Source organism: Cetorhinus maximus, chromosome 18 (genome assembly GCF_964194155.1).
Source record: "Cetorhinus maximus chromosome 18, sCetMax3.hap1.1, whole genome shotgun sequence".
Taxonomy (NCBI): domain Eukaryota; kingdom Metazoa; phylum Chordata; class Chondrichthyes; order Lamniformes; family Cetorhinidae; genus Cetorhinus; species Cetorhinus maximus.
Genome location: NC_135896.1, coordinates 15054708 through 15079661, shown reverse-complemented (window position 1 = coordinate 15079661; position 24954 = coordinate 15054708). Strand labels below are relative to the sequence as shown.

Sequence of the window (24954 nt, the reverse complement as noted above, 5' to 3'; positions counted from 1 at the left end):
GGGCCAATTAAGGCCCGCCAGCGTGAAATGTGAGCAGCAGTGCTCGGCACTACCTGTGCGAGCAGGGGGAGGAGTGCAAATAGAGCAATTGCAACACTGAGGCACAAGCTGCCTCAGGGAGATGAAGCATTTTCCAAAAAAAAATAAAGACATAAATAATGCAATAAAACATGTCCTCTCATGTGACTCTGTCACAAGCAGGGACAAGTTAATTAAATGTATATTTTTTTATTTTTATTTGCTTTAGGAAACCTCATCCCGCCCATGGATGAAGTTTCCTAAAAAGTTCGCCTGCCCGCCGTAAGGTTACAGCGAAAAATGTCAGTCAATAACTTTGTTAATGGCCTTAACAGGCTTTTTAATTGTCGGCGGGCTCGCTGACGACTCCAGCGAATGAAATATCACGCAACTGCACGTTGACGTTGGGACACTCGCCGACGTCAACACGTTATTTTACGCTCGAGCAGGTTGGGAAAATTTTGCCATGTATTTTCTAAATGTCTATCAGGGCTAAATCATATAACTCTGCTGGTGTCCTTATTCCTGCTGCTAATTATATTTTCTTAAGGAATACACATACAGAACAGATATACGGACTCACTATACACTTTAATAATTCATGCATCCATACCCATGAGAACATAAGAAATAGGAGGAGGAGGTCATTTGGCCCCTCAAACCTGCCCTGCCAATCAACAAGATCATGGCTGAACGGACCCAGGCCTCAACTCCTCTTTCATGCCAGCTCCTCATAGCCCTCAACTCCTGGATATTTCAAAAATTGATCTAGCTTCCACAACTCTCTGGGGTAGAGAATTCCAGACATTCACCATCCTCAGAGAAGAAATTCCTTTGCATCTCAGTTTCAAATGAGCATCCCCTTATTCCATAATTATGACCCCTAGTTTGAGATTTCCCCACTGCTGTAAACATCTTCTCAACAACTACCCTGTCAAGCCCCCTTAGAATCTTGTACGTTTCAATAAGATCACCCTTCATTCTTCTAAAGACTAATGAATAGAAGCCTAACCTGTTTAGCTGTTCTTGATAAGTCAACCCCTTCATCCCAGGAATCAACCTAGTGAATCTCTTTTGAACTGCCTCTAATACCAGTATATCTTTTAAATACAGGGACCAAAACTATACACCAGATGCGGCCTCACCAACACCCTGTACAGTTGTAATAAGGCTTCCCTATTTTTAAGCTCCAACCCCCTAGCAATACAGGCCAAAATTCCATTTGCCTTCTTGATTACTTGCTGCACCTGCATGCTAACCTTTTGTGTTTCATGCACAAGAACACCCAGATCCCTCTGTGCTGCACTTTTTGGAGTCTCTTTCCATTTAAATAATAGTCTGCTTTTGATTCTTCTGGCTGAAGTGCATGACCTCACACTTTCCTACTTTAAACTCCATCTGCCGAGTTTTTGCCCACTCACTCAACCTATATTCCCTTGGAAATTCCTTACACCCTAATCACAATGTGCCCTCCCACCTATTTTTGTATCATCAGCAAATTTGGATACATAACACTCTGCCCCCTCCTCAAAGTCATTAATATAGATAGCAAATAATGGAGGCCCTACGACTGATCCTTGTGGCACTCCACTAGTTACATCTTTCAACTTGAAAAAGACCAATTATTCCCAATTCTATCTTCTGCATGTTAACCAATCCTCAATCCATGCTAATACATTACCCCCAATACTATGGGCTCCTATCTTGTGCAACAACCTATGTGGCACCTTCTCGAAGGCCTCCTGGAAATCCAAATACATCACATCTACTGGTTCCCCTTCACCAACTCTGCTTGTTATATCCTCAAAGAACTCTAGCAAATTTGTCAAACATGGTTTCCCTTTCACAAAACCATGTTGACTCTGTTTGATTGTATTAAGCTTTTCTAAATGCCCTATTTCTTCCTTAATAATGGATTCTCACATTTTCCCAATGACAGATGTTAGGCTGACTGTCCTATTGTTTGCTGCTTTTTGTCTCCCTCCCTTCTTGAATAGGGGCGGTCACATTAGCGGTTTTCCAATCCGCTGGGTCCCTCCCGGAATCCAGTGAGTTCTGGAATATTTCGACCAATGCCTCCACTATCTCTGCAACCACTTCCTCTAAAACCCTTGGATGCAGGCCATCAGGTCCTGGCGACTTGTCTGCCTTTAGTCCCATGAGTTTGTCAAATACTTTGATAGAGACTGTTGCAAGATCTTTCCTCTTATTAGCTCTTTGCTTACCTGATATCGTCGGTATGTTTTTAGTGTCCTCCACCGTGAAGACTGATGCAAAATATTGGATTAAATTATCTGCCATTTCCCTGTTCCCCATTATCAATTCTGTAATCCTCCAAGGGTCCCCCGCTCACTATAGCTACTCTCTTTTTATATACCTTGTGTATATATTATGTGAATATACCAGGCATCGACACACAATTATACACCCATATATGCACAAACTTCTACTACAGATGCACACTGACAACTATACACACACATGCACTTGTACATATATTCACTCTACATACAGAACACATGGATGTTGCTCAAATTGGAAGTTGTTTACTCCAGGGGCAGTGTGCTGGGGCCACTTTTACTCAGTACACATATATGATTGGGACTTGAACATAAGTAGTAATGTCACAAATATTGGAGGGGGAAGGGATCAAAATTTGAGGGGAACTAAATAAAGCTTCAGGAAGGCATATACAGGTTAGTGAACTGGGTAGACAGGTAACAGATGCCATTCAACGTTAAGTGATACATTTTGGGAAGAAAAAAAGGACAGAAGTTAATGTATGTGACCAAGGGTCTCAATTGCTGGCTGGAGAACCAGTGGGAGCCCCGCTTTACATACACTGAGGAAAGCCCACCGGGTGTCCATCAGGCACTTAAGTGGCCAGTGGTGGGCCTTCTCAGGGATTAAGGACCAGGAGACGGAAATTCTGCCCCTCAACAGCTGCCAGCCTCCCAGTGCAACTGCTGGTAATGCACCCAGAGGCCCAGGATCAACAAGAGCCACAAAGGAAAAGATGAGTGATGGGAGATGGAGCTCATTGTACACTTTCCAAAAGGTTATAGTACTGGCTAACTTGTGGAGATGATGGCATAATGGTAATGTCACTGGACTAGTAATCCTGAGGCCTAGGCTTTATGCCCTGGGGATTTGGGTTCAAATCCAAGTTGGTGGAATTTAAATTCGATAAATTAAAAATGTAAAAATCTGGAATTGAAAGCTAGTCTCAGTGATGGTGACCATGAAACTATCAATTGTTGTAAAAACCCATCTGCTCTCCTTACCTGATCTGGTTGATTCTTAACTGTCCTCTGAAATTGCCTAGCAAGCCACTCAGTTCAAGGGCAAGGGTGCTGGAGATGCCCACATTCCATGAAAGAATAAATAAATGGAATTTCTGGAATCTGCCAGGGCTAAGTTCACCAATCAGCCAACCAATCAACCTTATCACCAATCTCTTTCTTTGAGCACAGCTGAAATGTTCAACTTCTCCATTTTATTTTTCTTTCTCCTCTTTCCACAACATTTTCTTGCTGTTGACAGTACAACTTATTTCATGTTACTAACTCATAACTAGTTAAGAGTTCAGAACTAGGGAATGTGCCCACTTGAGTTGGGATCTAGTAGCTCTTCTCTTTGAATTGGTGAACCAAGATACCATAAGAACAGCATTTTGCCACTAGACTCCTCCCCTAATCAAAAAGAGAGATAATCTTTTCTGTCTGAAATTAAAGGATTTGAATCCAAGATTTGAGATAAAAGGACGGTATTCCCCAAAACCCATATACTATCTAATCAGGGAGGCCTTCATTTCATTTGCTTGGGATATATTCAGTTCTAGATCTGAGAGATGAAGGATCAATGTCCCAAGCCCATTGTATCGCTTTAGCATAGCGAGACCTTTATCTTGTTTGCCTTGGATGGATTCTCATCTGGATTATAAGAGATGAAAGGCCACTGTTCACCTTGTTGCAACAAAATTAAACTTTGCATAATGCCAGGCTTTAGCACTAAGTGCAAACAATTTCACTGCTATTGTTTTACGTCTTCTATTTGGCAGGAACAGAACCAGATACTTTCTACAGAAGTGCACATGAAAACAGAATTATTAGGTTGTTTCTTTTTAAAAAGAAACCGGTTATGCAATATTGCACCTTGGTGCCAAATTCTGAAAGAACGCAGATGTGTAAATAAATAATTAGTATCAAAAACACCTTAAGCAGCAACAACCCACATTAATTACCACCCCCTTGCTAATGGAACCTGAAGAGGCTGGAATTGAAAAAGCTAAAAACATATTGTTCATTCCACATGCCCATATTAGAACTACTTCTATTCTCATGCAGATTGAGCATTCATCTCTATATTGGGCCTAATGAATGGCGACTCTTTCTTTATCTGCCAATTCATTGTGTGTGTGGAGCAGCGTGGACCCTAGCGACAAGACAAAAGGATTCATTTGAATACCTTGTGTCAATTTTTTAAAATGGTTTGGTTCACCATCACAGCTGCGTACACTTGGCATGTTTTTGCTTTTGCGCACATGGGGTGAGGGGTGGAGTGCAGTGGGTTAAGGGAGAAAATTTTTTGCTTGTGAAGTTTTGCCATAGCGGAATATCACCTTGTGAAAAAGTTTTATATACATGTACTGACTCAGACTGCTGCATTTAACCCTCTGAAATTCTGTGCTTTTATCACAACTGTCAGTAACTTTCCAAGAATCCCATGAAAACAAGTTACTGTTGCTGGAGATCCCGATGCAAGATAAATTTAGCATCTATTTCACCCCAAGAGTAATTGTCAGCACCATGAGTGTTGGTGAAACACTACTGCTCATACCCTGGGGTTAGGGTTTTAATGTTTGAGTTTATTCAAAGGACTATTAAAGTGTACAACAATGACCCATAACAGAATAGGAGCAGAATCGCCTTTGCTAAACCAACGGAGTAAACTACATCTCAATTCCAATCTAAAGTTACACCATTAAGCGATTGCTTGGATTTAACGCCCCTGGACAGACTTCAGCCATCTTCTGGTCGGGGCAGGGGAGGAGTAGTGGGGTGGGGTTGGGAAAAAGAGGGAAGGGTGCGAAGGGGATGGGTAGGTGAAGTTTTAATCTCAACTAACATTCTATTTACCTTGCCACAAAGGTATGAAACATATCAGCTAAACTGCATGGTAAGTAAACAAGTGTGAAAACATGAATGCTGGAAATTTGAAATCCAAAAAACCTTGCACCATACAGGCAAGTATGAGAGAAAGGCAGGTTCACACTGCAGCCTTTAATCAGAATGCATTCTGATTGTCATAATGTGCAATATGAATACAATGTAGATTGTATGAATCAGACTCGAGCACCATGATACGAGAACACATTGTCCTTAAGAATTTACACATTAGTCTAGTGTACCAGACCAAATCTGTGCACAATGCCAAACGTGCATTCACGTATGAAAAGGTTGTGGGGGTGGGGAAGGAAAGTTACTTTGTTTTCCCTACTGCAAAGACACTCTGTACACTCTGAGCAGGAAGGGAGAACGTCCATGTCTCAGCAGTCCAACCTACAGTGGAGGGTGGCCAAAATCAAGTCCAGCTGTTCTCCATAAACATGCACACTTTCCGAATAGAGCTCAGAATGCCAGCATGGACTGGTTGGGTCGAATGGCCCCTTTTCTGTGCTGTATTTCTTAAATACTATGCATACTGCTCAAGTGGAACTTTAAACCGGTCTTTTTCCCCACTCCCTTGCTCAGAGCACTGAGGCCAAATGCAGCACTCCAACTGCTAACCAGTTGAGATTAGATGATTTAAGGTTAACCAGGGAGCACAATTAGAAGCTTCAGGTTTAGTGTTTTACCAGATACTGCCCTCACACACAAGGATACTGGGAAGACAGAGCTGGAAAACCCATCTGAAAGCTTTATATTTATCTGCAGAAAAAGCCTTTTTTCCCTTCTGAAGTCACTAAAATCATAATTGCCTGAAAATGTGTGTAACACTATGCCAGTGTAACCACCAAGATTGCATGCCTCCACCATACCCTAAACAGAACTTGCAGGGTCAGTACACAGACGCCAACATCACTATGGATATATCATTGGTGCACACAATATGGAATAAAGAGCCAAACTCACCACTACCCACCTCCCCCTCAAGTGCTTTTATCTCAAAAGATCGGTTTCTTTCATCAGGGCTTCTGGTGACACTCTCCTCATCTAGACACATTCACCTACCCGAGGTCCATTTGCACCTATCTGTGGACAGTAAAGTCTTATCTCAGTTGGCCTCCTTCAGCAATACATCAGATCCAGGAACTCTCAGAAAGAGGTCCAAGCTCTGAACTGAGTGCTGCCTCCCCACGGTGGCGTAGTGGTAATGTCACTGGACTAGTAATCCAGAGATTCAGCGAATGCTCTGGGGACATGGGTTCAAATCCACCATGGCAGCTGGTGGAATTTGAATTCAGTTAATAAAGCTGGATTATAAAGCTAGTCTCAGTAATGGTGACCACGAAACTCAATTGTCGTAAAAATCCATCTGGTTCACTAATGCCCTTTAGGGAAGGAAATCTGCCATCCTTACCTGGTCTGGCCTACATGCGGCTCCAGACCCCACAGCAATGTGGTTGATTCTTAATTGCTCTCTGAAGTGACCTAGCTAAGTTATTGAGGTTTTTATTGAGGGATGGGCAACAAATGTTGGTCTTGCCAGCGACATCCACATCCCATGAAAGGATTAAAAAAAAAATGCCATTGGTGTTACAAAGGATGAGAAGTGAAAAGTTCTTCCCCTTACAAGGCTGATCCAGAAATCCTGCAATTGGCACTAACCTATTGTAAACAGGTCCCAGCTGTTTTCTAGAAGGTTCAGGTAGACATTTATTAGAATTATGGCACATGAAACACCTGCATCTCACCCCCACTCCCCACAAAGAAAATTAAGAACACAGTGCTTAATATAGAATAAGCACAGAATTGAAGTTTATGCAAACGCTGCACAGGATTTCTACATAATACAAGGAAGGGAGGGTGAAAAACAAGAGAGAAGGGAATGTCTCCCATCTCCTATTCGCAATGGCTCATTGTTCTCAAGCCCCTAAAGCAGCTACAAGAGGATTTGAACAGTTAGATACATTTATTTTTGTTTTCAATATAACCATTACATCGCAATTTCTCCTTTGCATCATTCTGACTTACTGTTTCATTACTGCTTATTAATTTAGATTTCTTTGGAATTTTAATAACTGACTGAGCGGTGCAAGGCAACACCAAACATCGTGAAAACCACATAAGAAAAAGCACCAACTGGGAGACGATCAAATGGTACAATCAAGTATAAACCATCACGTTAGTGCATCCATCTGACACATAAGAATTCGAGTTTGCATGGCAGCAAGCCCTCAATAAACCACCAGTAGTTTGCTCTCTCTATTTTTTTTCAATAACAGGTCTATTTCTCACTCACAGGGTGGCTTCCTTCCTCCCATTGACCGCACTGCGGTGCAGGTAATTTAAAAAAAAAAAATAGCACACATACATCTAACCATCTCCCATGGCCAGGACTGCAACGGATTAGATTGTGTCACAAGTAAAAACATGGCCCAACCATGTATCAAATATTTAAAAGTTGTGCAGTTTAAGGGAAGTAATATTGATACGTGTTATGTGCAAGTCCGTGTGAATCTGCGGGAGCAGCATTTCTGTGACTCTGTATATTTGTGCTCATCAATGAAAAGGATGACAGCTGGGGATATGGCTCATTTTTCAGTTAACACCCAGTGACAGCAAGGAGGACATGCTTACCTTGTAAGCTAAAATTTAATGCTAATTTTCTCCTCGTTCCCAGCACTCCACATTTCCTTCCACCAGCACTCCCACCAAACAATAAAACTCAGAAGTGTCAACTCCTCCCACCCAGCCTGTCATTTTCAATTTTTACATGTACTGTATACTTACGACTACAGTGCAAGACTGGCAAATTCCTGCTGACTGCCTGGTACCTTCTCCACAGGAATAGAAGATTGTTGCCCTTATTTTCATTTCAAAACTGGCTTCCAACTACTTTATGAATTTGTACAATTATAATCCATCTATGTGAGAAGAACACTGCATGTCAGGTAGTAGTTTACAGCTAATGATCACTTAAAAACTAAGTTCAGCAAGGGCTGTAGGAATATTTCTACATGGCAAAAAGATTCAGAAAGATTCACAGATCTGTTTATTCAAATAATACCCAACTTGGTGAATACATTTTCCAACCCTATCATCATACTAATCCTAATACTGTCTGTAGTCCTTGACACTGTACAGGATGAAAAAGTTGTGTGTATTTATTCAACTGTAAAGCCAACTTAATTCTGAGGGCAGGAACTAATTCAAATGTGGAGGAAGAAGTGTTTGGTTTGAAAGATACTGTTCTGTTTTCACCCAACTAAGTAGTGACCTGGTCCCATGGTGCAATGCTTGGAGAACTGGGTAACGTCATGCTGCACAGCAGAGTGGCACATAAGGACTCCTGTTCCTGGTGCAAAGCTGCTTTTAAGTCCCTAATTTTAGTTGAGCAGTTTGTAAAGAGGGGTGATGAAGGGAGAAGAGAATGAAAAAGCAATGAATCTGGTACAAGGCTATAGCAAAAGGAAAAACCTAAACAGGCTTAACGCAAGTGCAAACACAACATTTTCATATTGTAAATTTATTCCCAAGACTTGAGACAACAGTGACCTCCCTACACTAACTGTAACTATACACTTCTAGCTTTGTGCCTTATGGGAATAACTGTAATTCAGGTTGCCTGAGCTGACGTTACTCTCCAAATTGGTTTTGGGATATGAAGGTTTGCCCCTCACTTTAGAGATATGGTACCCCATTATCCATCTTTTTGTTACCCATGACATTTTCTGAGCTTCTTTCTTTAAAAATGAGTACAAGTTTTGACAGCAATAATAAATTGCAGGAACACATGTTAATGCTGTCAACATGAAGCCTGGTATTATGGTCACGTGGAAACTGTGGGAAGATAAGATCAAGTACACTCAAATCATTATAATTTAAGTAATTCTGCTACAGAAACAGCAACATTTTTGCAACATAAGGTCCTAGAACAATTTTTTAAAAACTGTGCATTTACCTTCTACACGTACTTTGAGTGGATGGGGAATAATGTTGCTGCAGTATTCTCCTGTTGGGCAGTGCATTTTTGTGATCAAGATAAAAATTGTTAATGGTGAGGAATGAAACATTTCAGCACTGCTCCACAATTGTGAAACACTCCCCAAGAACAGCATGTTAGAAGTTCCTCTACTTGCCTCAGCAACAATCTCAGGTGCACAATCCTAACATATCAGTATGACATTTTCAGCTCCTGCACCATTCAATCTTTGAGATTTCTTTTAGCGTAACTGCTAGCTCCATATTCACTTAATACCAAATTATGAAGGAGATAGCTCAAAGCTGCTTCCCCCAACAAAAAAAAAATGACCAGAGACAACTTAGCCATGTTAGCATGTTTGCTCAAAATATAAATTAGCTGTAAAGTCTCTGACATGCAATATCCTTCCATAAATCATTCCTACTATTCCTACAGAATTGCAATCTGTCCATAAAACATTCATTTATAATTTTAAACATCAAAAAAAGGTTTAACAAACATTTAATATGTGAAAATGTATATGTTGGGTTGAGTATTTTTTTAAATAACTATTAGAGTTTAAATGTCAAGGAGCAGCACACGGGGGTCTTCAACTACAGCTTTAATTTTTCGGAGGAAAAGTACTGCTTCTCTGCCATCGATCAAGCGGTGGTCATAGGTTAGGGCCACATACATCATGGGACGGATCACAACCTGCAATAAGAGAGAAAACATGTATGACATGCTTACAGTGGATACAAGCTACCCCTTTAAATGAAAATTTTGTGCCACCAGTTAATTCAATGTATCCAGCAATTACAAGCCCATTTTCAAAAACAAGGCAATGCACTCACCCAGTCAAAGGTACATCACCAATATGAGGCAAAATCTGACCCAGCTGATACATGCCCAAGGACAACTTGCTCACTGGTCATCAAACGCTCACAGTGCAAGACAGTGCTTCTGCAGTTACTACCAGTACCAACATAGGACAACTCACTACACTAGGATAAGGCATTGTTTCTGCCATCTGCCACAGGCCTGCCAGTTGTCCCAGTGCAGAGCAATGCAACCCCTTCAAATTGCTACTAATGTGGATGTAAGTTTCCAAAATTAATTCAACCCTCGCTACAGCAAAACTGAAAACCATTAAAGAACAGACTGAGGAGGGTGTTAGGAATTCAGCTCGTTGACAGTAATATCTAAACAGTCATTTTAACAAATAATTTCATGTGAAATTCTTATTATTAGTTTGATTAACAAATAGAACACATTTCTCATGCATTTATTAGCTTGAGTTATAGCTTCAAGACCTAAAATGGGCTAAATTGTGAAAATCCTTACTGCAACATCACTAAATGTGCAAAGGGAGAATATTTTTTTCCCCTACATATTGCAAACATTTACCTTAAACGTAATGACGAAGATGGGTGGAAGAAAGATCAGTTCCCTAAACAAAACTAATGGTAGAAGAGAATTTCTGCTCATGCAGCAGACTTTTCAGGCAGATTTATACAACCGTGTGGTTTTCTGCAGCTTTTCTGTGCAAAACGTTATGCTTATCAGTTTGTGTTCTACTTGTAGTTAGCCAAGTGAGAATCTGAGCCTAGCTTTAAAGTGATGTGTTGATTAATTCTCTCCACCTCACGCTGGCAGATATCTAGTCCAACAGATCTCTGCAGTCAGAAAACTACAGCACTGCAACTTGGGGATGTGAGGAAGAGACAAATCTATTGCAAAAAGTATCAAAATGTCTTAAATATACATCACACCCCGACAGCAAGTTGCGATCAGGAGCGATACTTTAAATTCTTTTAAACAACAGGGATAACAAACCTCAAAACAAAACAAGATTTCACTTGGGTGGATTAACATGTCTGATATGTCTTCCTTCTTCCTTAACCGAGGTTTCTCACCCACAATGGTTGGCAGGGCCCTCAATCGACCCATCTCCCACACTTCTGCCCTCACACCTTCCTCTCCCTCCCAGAACCATGATAGGGTCCCCCTTGTCCTCACTTTTCACCCCACCAGCCTCCGCATTCAAAGGATCATCCTCCGCCATTTCTGCCAACTCCAGCATGATGCCACCATCAAACACATCTTCCCTTCACCCCCCCTGTCGGCATTCTGTAGGGACCATTCCCTCCAGGACACCCTGGTCCACTCTTCCATCACCCCCAACAACTCAACCCCCTCCCACAGCACCTTCCCATGCAATCACAGAAGGTGCAACACCTGCCTCTTTACTTCCCCCCCCACCCCCCCTCCGTCCTCACTGTCCAAGGGCCCAAACACTCCTTTCAGGTGAAGCAGCGCTTCACATGCAGCTCCCTCAATTTGGTCTACTGCATTCACTGCTCCCACTGCGGTCTCCTCTACATTGGAGAGACCAAACGCAGACTAGGTGACCGCTTTGCGGAACACCTTCGGTCTGTCCGCAAGCATGATCCAGGCCCTCCTGTCGCTTGCCATTTCAACACACCAACCTGCTCTCATGCCCACATGTCCGTCTTTGGCCTGCTGCAATGTTCCAGTGAAGCTCAATGCAAACCGGAGGAACAGCACCTCATCTTCCAATTAGACACTTTGCAGTCTTCCAGACTTAACATCGAGTTCAACAACTTCAGATCATGAACTCTCTCCTCCATCCTCACCCCTTTTTTCAAATATTTATTTTTTAATTTCTAATATATATATTTTTCCCCACTTTTTATTATTTTAAAAATTTATTTCCATTCATTGTTTTATCCCTACCTTTTGGCCTATTTCGATCTCTTTTCCCCACACCGTCCCCTCCCCCAAACCCACCCGGGCCATCTGTCACTTGCTCATTCTGCTTTCTACACTTAATGGCACCATTAGCACCTCCTTTTGCCAGTATCACCACCATCAACACCCCTTCTATCTTTTGTTTATGACATCTTTTGCAATCTCTCCTTTGCCTCCACCTATCACCTGTCCCACCCCCCCTTAAACAGTTTATATTTCACCACATTTTTACTTCTCTTTAGTTCTGAAGAAGTCATATGGACTCGAAACATTAACTTTGTCTTTCTCTCCACAGATGCTGTCAGACCCGAGTTTTTCCAGCAATTTTTGTTTTTGTACAAGATTCCACTTACCTGGCCCTTGACTGCAACTGGTCTATCAAAGATACCATGCATGCCTAGGATGGCAGACTGGGGTGGGTTGATAATTGGTGTCCCAAACATTGAGCCAAACACTCCTCCATTACTGATGGTGAAAGTACCTCCGTCCATGTCTTCTATAGCCAACTCATTTTTACGGGCCTATAGAAAGACGATTCAACAAGGTCCATCAAGTGTGTGAGCTTCTTTCTTCATGTTAATACAGCTGCATCTTAGATTTTTCTACTCTACCCCTTCTCACAGTTTGAGGTGATACACTTAGGCAGCAGGAATAATGAGTGACAATACAGACTAAATGCTACAGTCCTAAAAAAATGTGTACAGGGACAGAGGGACAATGTATATAGGCTTTTGTAGGTGGCATGGTAAGGCAACAGTTGACAAAGCATATTAGCCTCAAAAATGGAGTTTTGAGTACAATAGCAGAGAAGTTATGCTGAACCCATATGAAGCTCTGATTAGGTCACAAAATTTAGTCCTTATTTTCTGTCCTTGCATACAAACTTCACATCTACTATCTTTCTATTCAAGTCTCATTTCCATCGTGTAAAAAGTAGTTTTCGTGCATAGAATTGCAATCAATTCTGTAATAATTAAACTTTCTGCTTTGCTACAAGGGCTTTTTGATTTGTCTGTTCCAATCCAAAAACATGGACACCCCCTGCCCAAAATATTAATTCATCATCTGTACTGAAGCAATTAGGGCACTGTTGTAACAGTGCTTAATAGGTCGTGTTTAACGAACCTTGTAGAGTTTTTCGAGGAGGTTACCAAGAAAGTAGATGAAGGAAAGGCTGTGGATGTTGTCTACATGGACTTTAGTAAGGCCTTTGACAAGGTCCCACATGGGAGGTTAGTTCAGAAAGTTCAGACACTTGGTATCCATGGAGAGGTTGTAAACTGGATTCGAAATTGGCTGTGTGGGAGAAGACAGGGAGTGGTAGTGGATGATTGCTTCTCAGACTGGAGGCCTGTGACTAGTGGTGTGCCTCAGGGATCCGTGCTGGGCCCATTGTTGTTTGTTGTCTATATCAATGATCTGGATGATAATGTGGTAAATTGGATCAGCAAGTTTGCTGATGACACTAAGATTGGAGGCGTTGTGGACAGAGAGGAAGGCTTTCAAAGCTTGCAGAGGGATCTGGACCAACTGGAAAAATGGGCCAGAAAATGGCAGATGGAACTTAATGCAGAAAAGTGTGAGGTGTTGCATTTTGGAAGGACAAACCAAGGTAGGACATACACAGTAAATGGTAGGGCACTGAGGAGTGCGGAGGAACAAAGGGATCTGGGAGTTCAGATACATAATTCCCTGAAAGTGGCGTCACAGGTAGACAGGGTTGTAAAGAAAGCTTTTGGCATACTGGCCTTCATAAATCAAAGTATTGAGTATAGGAGTTGGGATGTTATGGTGAGGTTGTATAAGACATTGGTGAGGCCAACTTTGGAGTATTGTGTGCAGTTCTGGTCGCCTAACTACAGGAAGGATATCAGTAAGATTGAAAGAGTGCAGAGAAGATTTACTAGGATGTTGCCAGGTCTTCAGAAGTTGAGTTACAGGGAAAGATTAAACAGGTTAGAACTTTATTCCTTGGAGGGTAGAAGAATGAGGGGAGATGTGATAGAAGTTTACAAAATTATGAGGGGTATAGACAGAGTAAATGCAAGTAGGCTCTTTCCACTTAGATTAGGAGAGATAAACACGAGAGGACATGGCTTTAGGGTGAAAGGGGAAAGGTTTAGGGGGAACTTCTTCACTCAGAGTGGTGGGAGTGTGGAACGAGCTGCCGTCTGACATGGTAAATGCGGGCTCACTCTTAAGTTTTAAGAATAAATTGGATAGATACATGGATGGGAGAGGTCTGGAGGGTTATGGACTGGGTGCAGGTCAATGGGACTAGCGGAATAATATTTCGGCACAAACTAGAAGGGCCGAATGGCCTGTTTTTCTGTGCCATAGTGTTCTATGGTTCTAATAAAGCAGTAATATAGAACAGTTGAGGCTCAAACCAACAATTAACACTACTAGAAACCAATATCTTAAACTCTCATAACTAACACTGGGAACAATTACCTTCTCTCCTAGCTCATTGATCGTTTTCTCAATATCAGCAAAGTTCATTGTTTCAACATTTCGGATTACGGGGACTACCAGGCCCTGTGGGAAAAAAATAAAATTATCACCTTTGTACTAAACGTGCCAAGCTGCTTCAGAGAGGCAGCTTAGGGAAGGCATAGTAAATCAAGGAAAATACATTTTTTAACCTGACAAGAAAAATTCCACCACCCCCAAGTTACACACCGTTCTGACTTGGAAATATATCACTGCTCCTTCAATCATTGCTTGGTCAAAATTCTGGAACACCTGACATAACAGCACTGTGGAAGCACCTTCATTACATCGACTGCAGTGGTTCAAGTCAGCAGATCACCATCACCTTCTTAGGCAATAAATGCTGACCCTGCTGGTGAAGCCCATATCCCATGAAGGGTGAAAGAAATTAAGATAGCAGTTACCACCAATGAATATTACACAATACTGACCTTTGGTGTTGCTACAGCTACGCTGATGTCTATATAATCTCGGTAGACCACTTCTTTGGTTGTATCATCGATAACTGGACAGAAAAACAAATTAAACCACTGGTTACAGTGCTGCACTAGTGTTTGAATTCAAAAATAAATTAATGACATTGCAGTGGAATCAAGTGCTATGGACAAAACATTTTACTGAACAGTGCAATCTAAATATTTCATATCCGAGTTGCAGTGACTACTAATGCCCTTTTCCAAATGCATTCTCTTTGTGGAATTTTTGTTGTTTCTCCACTTTCCTAGTCTTTTGTTTTAAAAATTAAGTTCCTTTGCACCACTTCCCAGCTAAGGGAGGGACATGTCAAAGTGCTTTTAAAGTTTCATCTTAATGCCACTTTTGAAACAACCCAGCACATATTTCACCCTCCAATTTCTAAGTTAAGAGAAGGCCTGGTAACATGATACACCTCTTTGCTTGAATCTCTCCAGGTTAAGTACTGTTCATATGTGAGAGAGAAGGGTAGATTTTGATTTTATTTAATATAAAAAAGTGACATCCCCTCAAGTTCATTTTTTCTTTAGAAAACAAAGAACTTTGAGATTTTTTTTAAAAAAAAAAACTATACACTTAATAAATATGAAGATAAATAACAAAAATACTCAGCCTCAAAGTATTGGTTGAATTAGGTTAGATTTTAATTTTCTTCAATAAATAGAGCTTTTTTATGGTGGTCTCCCCACCGTACAAGGATAAATCACCAGTGTTCACATTCATTAAAAGATTTCCCATTGCTGAACCCTGGCAACTTGTAGATCAAAAATCTAACTCAGCTTTGAATATATTCAGTCTCCACTGCTGAGGTAGAGAAATAAACTTGAAATACTGTTTTCCACTCAAATAGCTACTGACAGTTCTTGGACTTATCCTTGATTTTTACTCACCAGCGTTTACCACTGGCTGATTTTGCAGAGCAAAACTGGATGCTTTGACAAATGCAGACATGAAACCGAGCTTCATGTTGTGCTTCTTGAGGAAGGTTTCTTTGTGTAGAGTTCTCATTTCCTGGATGTTGCTGTAGGGGAAAGGAAAAAAATTGCCATCAACAGCTGTGCAAAAAACAAAGTTATGAGACCAAATGATAAGTGAGATCGATAGCTGGGAAGAGTGACCAAGTTTATTTAAGCAGAGCAATGAGAACATACTGTCAGAATCGAACAAAAGCAAAACATTGCCATTGCTGGTAATAATCAGATTTTTAAAAAAACGTATTTACATTGCACCTTTAATGTGAAAAGGGGCAGTCAGCATCTATGAAGAGAACAGTTAAGTCAATGTTTCAGGTGTTTACACTTTGCCTGAACCCACTTCCAAATTATCAATGGTTTATTTGGAGGGTGTCCAATGCTGCACAATGTGTAACCGTTAGTGAAGCTACATTTGCAAAGTTAGAATAACTTGTATTTGACGTTTCAATCAAACGCTCTTGAGCTGTATCCCAGTACAATAGTTAGCCATCTTGTGATTATGCTTGCTTCATACCGAGTGGGTTATTGCAATAGTCAGACTTAAATAATTTGCGACTGAAACATTGACTTATCCATTCCCTCTACATATGCTATCTGCTGAGTATTTCTCGCATTATTCTTTCAGAATTGTATTTGTTTTCATTAGAGAAATGACAGTGGAGAAAAATATATACTTTTTAAAACAAGGTGCTGGAAACATTGCAATAAAGGTTATTTAATGTAGCCTGTGTACAAGTAACGAATTAGTAAAATTTAAGATTAGAAGGCATTTCCTCTCCTCTCCAATTTCACGGAAATTACAGATTAATGGAACTAATTCCCATAACAACTAACAGCATTAAAGAACCGAGACACATGGCTGTTTAGGAACAAGATTGAGGATTATGTGGATTATGTACAGGTAGAGATAATCAAATGTGTAAAATAAACAGAGACCTTGAAGCTGTTGAAAAGTATCACAAAACTTATTTCCTGTTTTCAAGTTTTACTTCCTACTTGAACCTCTCCAGTTCTTTTCATGATGCTAATTTTTTCCTGGTTTAAGTACCGCACAGTTATTTTATTTTTTATTTGTGCCATTTGTTACAATATTAATTTGAAGTAGGCAACTATTAATGGAAAGCACACATTCTTCTTCTGCTTTCAAGTTATGCAGGGCTTCTCAATACGAAGCACAAGAGAATCTCCCTTCATTCTCTACTTCACTTACGTTAATAAACAGTTATTATTAGCTCTTATTTTTCATTAATGACTTTCAATTTCACTCAATAAACATTCACTTAGAGGCAACTCAATCCTTACACTAACAAGACTACTTACCTCATATCTCCCATCACTAAATATCATGTTAAGCTTTTGTGAAGAGGAAGCTGAATAGCATTTTCTATGCAAAATACTTATAGCTCAGTACAAATCTGTGCATTTGATAGCATTGTGCTGTGTTGATTATCATCTGAATGGCTTCTATAATTGTTTGAATTACTTTACTTTTTATGTCACAGTGCTGAACAGCTTAAGGCTTTCAATTCATACACACACTACAATTTCCATCTGTTTGACCTGAGCGGAATTGTGTCTAACTGCAGAACTGCCACACAATGAAGTACACTGTACTTCAGCTTTTCCAGCTGCTTGAGACAAATATTTGTGACCTCGTCACCTATGTACATTACTCTGGCGACAGCTGCTAGCCATAAAAAGTATGTCTTTACAGGTCCACTTATGATCGGTTTTGTTTCTCATCTCTCACCAAAGCTTTTCCTTTCATGTTTCACTGGCATAGTTTCTATCACCAAATTGTCCAGCGCTGTTATTACTGTTCTGTTGTAAATGAGCAACAGGCATAATTGCAGAGGAGGAAGAAGGGAGAGCAGGGGCGTGCTGCTCACAAAAATTCTTCTCATAGGTAACCAAAATGTTTGAACTTGTGACAGAATTTTATATCTAGAAACAGCTTGACCTGTAACACTATCAGATCATATTTCATTATGCCACAGAAAAAATAATCCTGTATAAATTGCAAATCATTGGATTACAGAACAGTGGATGCAGGTGAATCAGCTACAAAAGTCTTAATTACTATCTAGACTTTCCTTTATAACTGAACTATCTGAAGGAAACCATGCAAAGATCATTTATACAAAGTAGATACTCCAATTAAAATGTGAGCCTGAGGGCAAGAACGTTGCAAGAAAAACCCGAAGCATACAACACACCCACAAGTGAGACCAATGTTGAGATCTGGTCAGTTTTAACCAGCAGGTCTCATTTCCCCAAGACTGGCAAGGTGGCCAGCTTATTGTGTGGGCTTCAGACTACCCATACAAAACAATTTTAAATCCGGCTCACACCCGGCAAGTCTCACAGCTCAAGCAATCAGGGGTAGATAGCTGTGTCAGGGACAGCCTAGGCTACGATATGGAGGACGGCTTTAGCCTCTCTAAGTTCAGCTCAACAGGACAGCGATGTGGAACTCTGGGGCCCAGCTACGAAAAGGAAAATGCATGAATTACGCAAGCAAATGTGGGAGGTACTAAGCAGGTGTGCCAAGCACTTTGGCCACCTGAGTGGGATGGGTGCAGAAGTCCACTTCCTGCATGTTTGGGACATTGCCACACTTTCATGGGCATTTTCACTCCTCAATCTATCTTGGCCTATATGATCATCAACAGGGACAACGCAGCCAGGCCCTCACAGCAATAATCTAAGCCACCAGCCCTTGCAGCTTTCATACAAGCTCAGACAGCTGGCACCCATACTCTGGGCTCCAAGGTTTGTACAATTTTGGAGAAACTGGAACATTGGAATACCTTAAAATGAAAAAGGAAAATCAAGGCATCTTGCTTCACAGCGGGCACAGCTTTGCATGAATCTCATGATCGCATAAAAGTTTTAAATTTATCGAATGAAATCCCTACCCAAAGATAAATGCTCCCAGCTAATCATGAGGTGCCCTGATCGCTAAATATATACAAACAATCCTCCACTCAGGGAAAGTCAGGCATAGCAGCAAAGCCCAAGGTCCTCTCATTTTGACAGTTATTCATCTGTCCCATGCGACGGATCCTCTGACTTTAGCAACTACATCTGTGACCTGCCTGTTGCAATTCCAGATGATGGACGGAAATACCATTGACAGGTTGCCCCAAGCAGCCTGGAAAGATGCAGAGGCATTATAGTTGAGACTGCCAGTCACTCATATGAAATGTCCAGTCCAGGGGTTCTTCCAGAATGCTGCAGAAAGTCAGCAACTACGCCTGCATGTCCAATCACCTGAGGCACTGCTCCTCTGACAGATCCAGGAAGGTTATCGGTGTACCTTGTGAGGTGGGCAAGGCCTTTGTTTTTAATTCATTCATGGGCATCATTGGCGAGGTCAGCATTTATTACTCATCCCTAATTGCGCTTGAGAAGGTGGTAGTGAGCTGCCTTCTTGAACCACTGCAGTCCATGTGGTGTAGATACAATACTGTTAGGGAGGGAGTTCCAGGGTTTTGACTCAGCGACAGTGAAGGAACTGCAATATATTGCCAAGTCGGGATGCGGAGTGTCTTGGAGGGGAATTTGCAGGTGGTGGTGTTCCCATGCATTTGCTGCCCTTGTCCTTTAGATGGTAGCGGTCGTGGGCTTGGAAGGTGTTGTCTAAGGAGCGTTGGTGAGTTCCTGCAGTGCATCTTGTAGATAGTACACACTGCTGTCACTATGTGTCAATGGTGGAGGGAGTGAATGCTTGTGGATGGGGTGCCAATCAAGCAGGCTGCTTTGCCCTGGATGGTGTCAAGCTTCTTGAGTGCTGTTTGAGCTGCAATCATCCAGGCAAATGGAGAGTATTCCATCACACTCTTGACTAGTGCCTTGTAGAAGATGAGTTACTCACCGCAGGGTTCCAAGCCTCTAACCTGCCTTTGTGGGCAGGCCTCCTCACCTGTGGACTTCAGGCCTGCCTGCAGCTCCTGTTTATTTGAGCCCTCTGCTGTTGCTACTGCATTTGCTTACTGACTCTTACTGAACAGTGCAGTTAAAGGAGCATCCATGCTTAGTTCTTCTGGCTGCATTTGGATAGGGATGCAGGAAAATCCAGAAATCCAATCAAATACACAAACTCACAGTCTAACATGATCAATTACAGCATCTGCAATTAATCTGCATTGGTGCAAGTCACGGTCCCTTTAACTCCAACAGCTTAAGTGGACAGCCAATCCTGCTATGATCTGCAACTTTCATCACTTCTGTGATGGTCATAAGATCATACATCAAAGGAGGCTGCATCTGGCCTATTGCGCCTCTGTCAGCTCTTTGAAAGAGATATTCAATTAGTTCCACTCTATCACTCTTCCCATAGCTCTGCAAAGCTCTCCTATACCCAATTCCCTTTTGAGAGCTTCCACTATCTTTTCAAGTATAAAAAGTTCTTATCTCCATCCTGGTTCTTTTGTTAATTATCTTAAATCTGTGTTCACTGGTTACCAAACCTCCTGCCAATGGAAACTGTTCATCTTCTTTTATTCTGACAAACGCCTTCATAAATTGTTTCTCCCTTTAATGTTCTTTGCTCTTAAGGAGAACCATCTGAGGTTCTCCGATCTCTCCGCATAACTGAAGTCCCTCAGCCCTGGTATCATTCTGATAAATCTCCTTTTCACCCACACCAAAGTCTTGACATCTGTCCTGAAGCGTGGTGCCCACAATACTGCATTCGAGAACTAACCAGTAATTTATGAAGATTGAACATAATTTCCCAGGTACTGTACTCTAAACCTCTATTTATAAAGCCAACGATCCCTGTATGTTTTTAAATGGCTTTACCATTTTGTCCTGACACTTTCAAAGATTTGTGCACATGAATTTTCAGGTCTCAAGTTCCCGAAACCCCTTTCCAGTTGTACCATTTACTTTCTACTGCCATTTTTCCTTCCAAAATGCAGCACTTCAAACGTCTCTGCATTAAACTTCATCTGTCACATGCCTGCTCATTTCTCCAATCTGTTATATTCCTCTGAAGTCTGTTATTGTCCTCCACAATGTTTACTCCATTTACAAATTTTGTACCAGCTGCAAACTTAGAAATTATGCCCCGTATACCCAAATCCAGGTCACTGATATACATTAAAAAGATTAGTGGTCCGAATGTCTTCCTTCCAGCCTGAAGGACAACCGTTTTCCCTATTTTCTACATCTGTTTGTTACCCAAACTACCACTGCCCTTTTCATCCCATGGGCTTCAATTTTGCAAACAAATCCAATATATGGCAGTAGAGGAGCGATTTCAGAGTTTTGCCTGTTTATTCTTTCATGGGATGGGGACATCATTGGCAAGGCCAGCATTTATTACCCATCCCTAGTTTCCCTTAAGAATTGTGTGGCTTGCAAGGCCATTTCAGAGGGCAGTTAAGAGTCAACCACGTTGCTGTGGGTTTGAAGTCACATGCAGGCTAGATAAGGATGGCAGGTTTCCTTCCTTAGAAGGGCATTACTGAACCAGATGGGTTTTTACAACAATCAATGATAGTTTCATGGTTACCATTAGAGACCAGCTGACAGCAAACTAGATATCGAAAGCCTCATTTGCATACATCAGTCCATTTTTGGAAGCACTTCCAGCATGCAGCAGAAATTACATTGGAAAACTGTACAAGAATGAATGGAGATTTGGCATCACATCACCCACCACAGTACTGTCTGAAAATTGAGCATTACAATGAGAAAATTACAGCCTTCAGAGTGGGGTAGTGAGCTGAGAGATGAGCATGTCATGGAAGGAAAAAAAACGTGTCCTTCACAACAACAATAGTGCTTTTAATGTAATAAAACATCCCAAGATGCTTCGTAGGAGCATTATAAAGCAAAATTTGATACTGAGCCATAAAAGAAGATATTAGGTTAGATTACCAAATGCTTGGTCAAAGAGGTAGGGTTTAAGGAGTGTCATGGAGGAAAGTGGGGTAGAGAGATGGTGTGGTGTGGGGAGGGAATTCCAGAGCTTAGGACCTTGGCAACTGAAGGCGCAGCCACCAATGGTGGAGTGATTAAAATCAGGAATGCTCAAGAGGCCAGAATTAATGATTGCGGATATCAAAGGGCTGTGGAGCTGAAGGAGGTTATCAAGATAGGGAATGATGAGGCCATGGAGGGATTTGAAAACAAGGATGAGAAGTTTAAAATCAAAATATTGCTTGACCGAGAGCCAACGCGGATCAGTGAGCACAGGCGTGATAGGAGGACGGAATGTGGTGCAAGTTAAGACACAGGTAGTAGAGTTTTGGATGACCATGTTTACGGAGGGTAGAATGTAGGAAACGAGCCAGGAGTGCACTGGAATAGTTAAGTGTAGAGGTAACGAAGGCATGAATGAGGTTTCAGCAGCAGATGAGCTGAGATGGGGGGGGGGGTGAAGTCAGGAGATGTTATGGTTGCGGTGGGGGGCGGGGGGAGGTGGAAAGAGGCCATCTTAATAATTGCACGAATATGTCATAAACAATCTCGGGGTCAAATATAATCCCATATGACACTATCCTCGCCTCTGCCCATCACCTCACTAATCATCCACCATGTTTGCACCCAAATCCCAAATACAACTTACAAACATTGCAGAGTTTCTCCAGAGAAGCAAAAAGAACCAAAACAGATCTTTGGTTAGGCTTTGCTATCTTCCGAGGTTCCACCTTTGAAATAATTTAAAGGTGGTGCCAACAAGATAGGGCCACAGGCAACATATTTTGTATATTTATATACAAAAAGATTTACATTATAGACATACACACACACCACATGGGAAAAGATGGAACTGCACAAGAGGTTATTTCCTAATGCGGTGCACACTTGCCAATGAGCCAGAAAGATTTGTTTTCAGTCTTCCTTTACTGATGTTGCAAAGCGATTAGACATGTTACAACTGGAGATGTGATCCTATTTAAATACAATGTTGGGAACAGTAGCTTCCCTCTGTATCTAACCCATAGCAATAAGCTCCATTTCTAACAGCACTGTGGGTGTTCCTATAAAACATGGACTGCAGGGTTCAAGAAGGCAGCACACCACCACCTTCTCAAGGGCAATTAGGGATGGGCAATAAATGCCAGCTTAGCCAGCGACATCCAGATTCCACGAACAAATAAATAAAACTGATCTTGAAACACTTGATGTTGACTCATTTGGCATCAAAAGTGGAAAAATATTGTTCCAATCCCCAGCACTAAACTGAAATCTTAAAGTGTCCAGTGATTACAGAATTCTCTGGAGATATGGATAGTGTGACTGTTAAAAGTGGGAATCTATATTTCAAATGAAACTAGCAATGAAACAGTTAAAGGCCGGTGAAAGTGGATAGTGTGTTCACTGACCCGATAAAAGGTGTCTTATGTCTGTGTTTTCCCCTTAACCCTGTTTGTTTTCCTGCACTTAAGCTCATTAACTCTAGGATTACTTCCCTAACACCATTACGCATCCCCAAGATGCAAGAACACAAGAAAAGGAGCCAGGAATGATAAAATCTTCTAGTCTAACTATATCAAAATTTCATTGCCTCATCATTAAACTGCTTTCATTCAAAGACCAGGCTTCTCCCTCGAGAGTTTATCTCTCTGCCCCATCTCTTTCCTCCTTCTCTTCAGTCTCCAGGCAGATGTCAGTCTTGTAAAGTGCATTCTTTGCTAATCTGTTTAAATAGGTATTATTACAGCACACGACACTATCCTGAAGAGCTGTAAACCAAAACTGGAATATTAGCCCTTTAAACAAAATGTTAAAAGCATCATTTCCAGCACAAGAGACAAATATTTTCCCTTAAATTAATATTGTGCAGTCTGTCCATCTTACAACAAAAGCACATTAGGAAAAAATATTTACAGGAATTTGTCTTTAAGTGGAGATGATGTTTCAGTTTACCAAAGGACTCAAATGGCATTTGGAAAGAAATTTTCTAATGACAATTCAAGATGTAGCATTAGTTACTTCAAATTTAAAAGCCAACACTCTGCCCTGCAAACCTTCTCTTTGCTTAGCTTTGAAGGTTTCCACAACAGCTCCGTAATCAATTCAATATAGAGAAAATATTAGGGATGGCAGTGGGAAAGAAGAGGAGAAGTAGAAGAGAAGGCAGCAAGATTGGGAACTAGAACAAGACATAGGGAAGGACCATGATGGTGGACAACATTGCTGTGCCCTGAAGTGGTGGAACATGGGTTGCAGCAGTGATTACCCATACACTGGAGTTGTCAATCTCACTGTACCCCAGCATAAGGAAGGAATAACTGGAGGGTAGGCCTTCTGACAGCTGGCTGGTCTCAGACATGCATTACAGGAGGCTATTTGAATTGTTGCTACAAATAGTTGTAACATGGGAGACCCAGGAAAAGATTAAGGGAGGAAAAAACAAACCATAAGGAAAAAACAAACCATAACCTCTTAACTCCCCAACAGAATGCAACAAGTCTTCTATATCTCCTTTCAAAGCAAAGAATCAATAAATTTAGGTAGTCTGACTGATGCCTGTAGATGAGTCACCAATCCCTCACTGGAAACAGGACGGGAACATCTTATTATAATTACTGGTCCTGTAGCAGAAGACTTTCTAAGCTTGATACAGGTCTTACCAACTAAACTTAAGCTAGTACATGTACATAAAATGGTTTTATATTCCATTTTTCCTCAACCAAATGAAGGCACATAAAACAATATGACTACAGTAGTGATAGTTCTGCAAATGTCTCTCATTACGCTGACTGCAGCTGTCGAATCCACCTTACCTCATGTCAATTTCGTTGAAGGTGGTCAGCATGGCACAAGTATTCTGAGCCTCCTTTAGCCGCTGTGCAATTCGAAGTCGCATTCTGTTCATTTTAACCTAAAAATTTAAGTCAATTTTAGAATTAGTCTATCTTACACAAGCTTAAACTTCAAGGCTATTTGTCTAATCAAGAGGTTCAAATAGATTACATGCAAAATATGAGATACCTGGAAGTGACTACAATCAATACTTAAGCAAATCATATTATTCCTTATGCTTGATATGCAAAGTATGATATCTTCTCGACATTACAAATAAAGGACCAGGATATCTGAATGTTTACGTACAATATGGTCACACTGGTGTTGCTGA

At 41.1% G+C, this 24954-nt stretch overlaps 1 protein-coding gene across 2 annotated transcripts in view; it reads right to left on the bottom strand.

Annotated features, from left to right (window-relative positions):
- The window catches only part of dlst (dihydrolipoamide S-succinyltransferase), a 531988-nt gene that overhangs the window by 462859 nt on the left and 44175 nt on the right, over nucleotides 1-24954 (bottom strand). The window contains exons 10-15 of one of the 2 annotated variants that reach the window (XM_078562155.1): nucleotides 24602-24699; nucleotides 15774-15904; nucleotides 14841-14914; nucleotides 14371-14454; nucleotides 12270-12437; nucleotides 7134-9858 (exon numbers count right to left, since the gene is read on the bottom strand). In XM_078562155.1, the coding sequence (XP_078418281.1) occupies nucleotides 9724-9858; nucleotides 12270-12437; nucleotides 14371-14454; nucleotides 14841-14914; nucleotides 15774-15904; nucleotides 24602-24699 (690 nt within the window). In that variant the 3' untranslated portion in view covers nucleotides 7134-9723. Of the gene's footprint in view, nucleotides 1-7133; nucleotides 9859-12223; nucleotides 12438-14370; nucleotides 14455-14840; nucleotides 14915-15773; nucleotides 15905-24601; nucleotides 24700-24954 lie in introns of those variants that run through there. The other variant, XM_078562156.1, reaches the window with a different exon arrangement.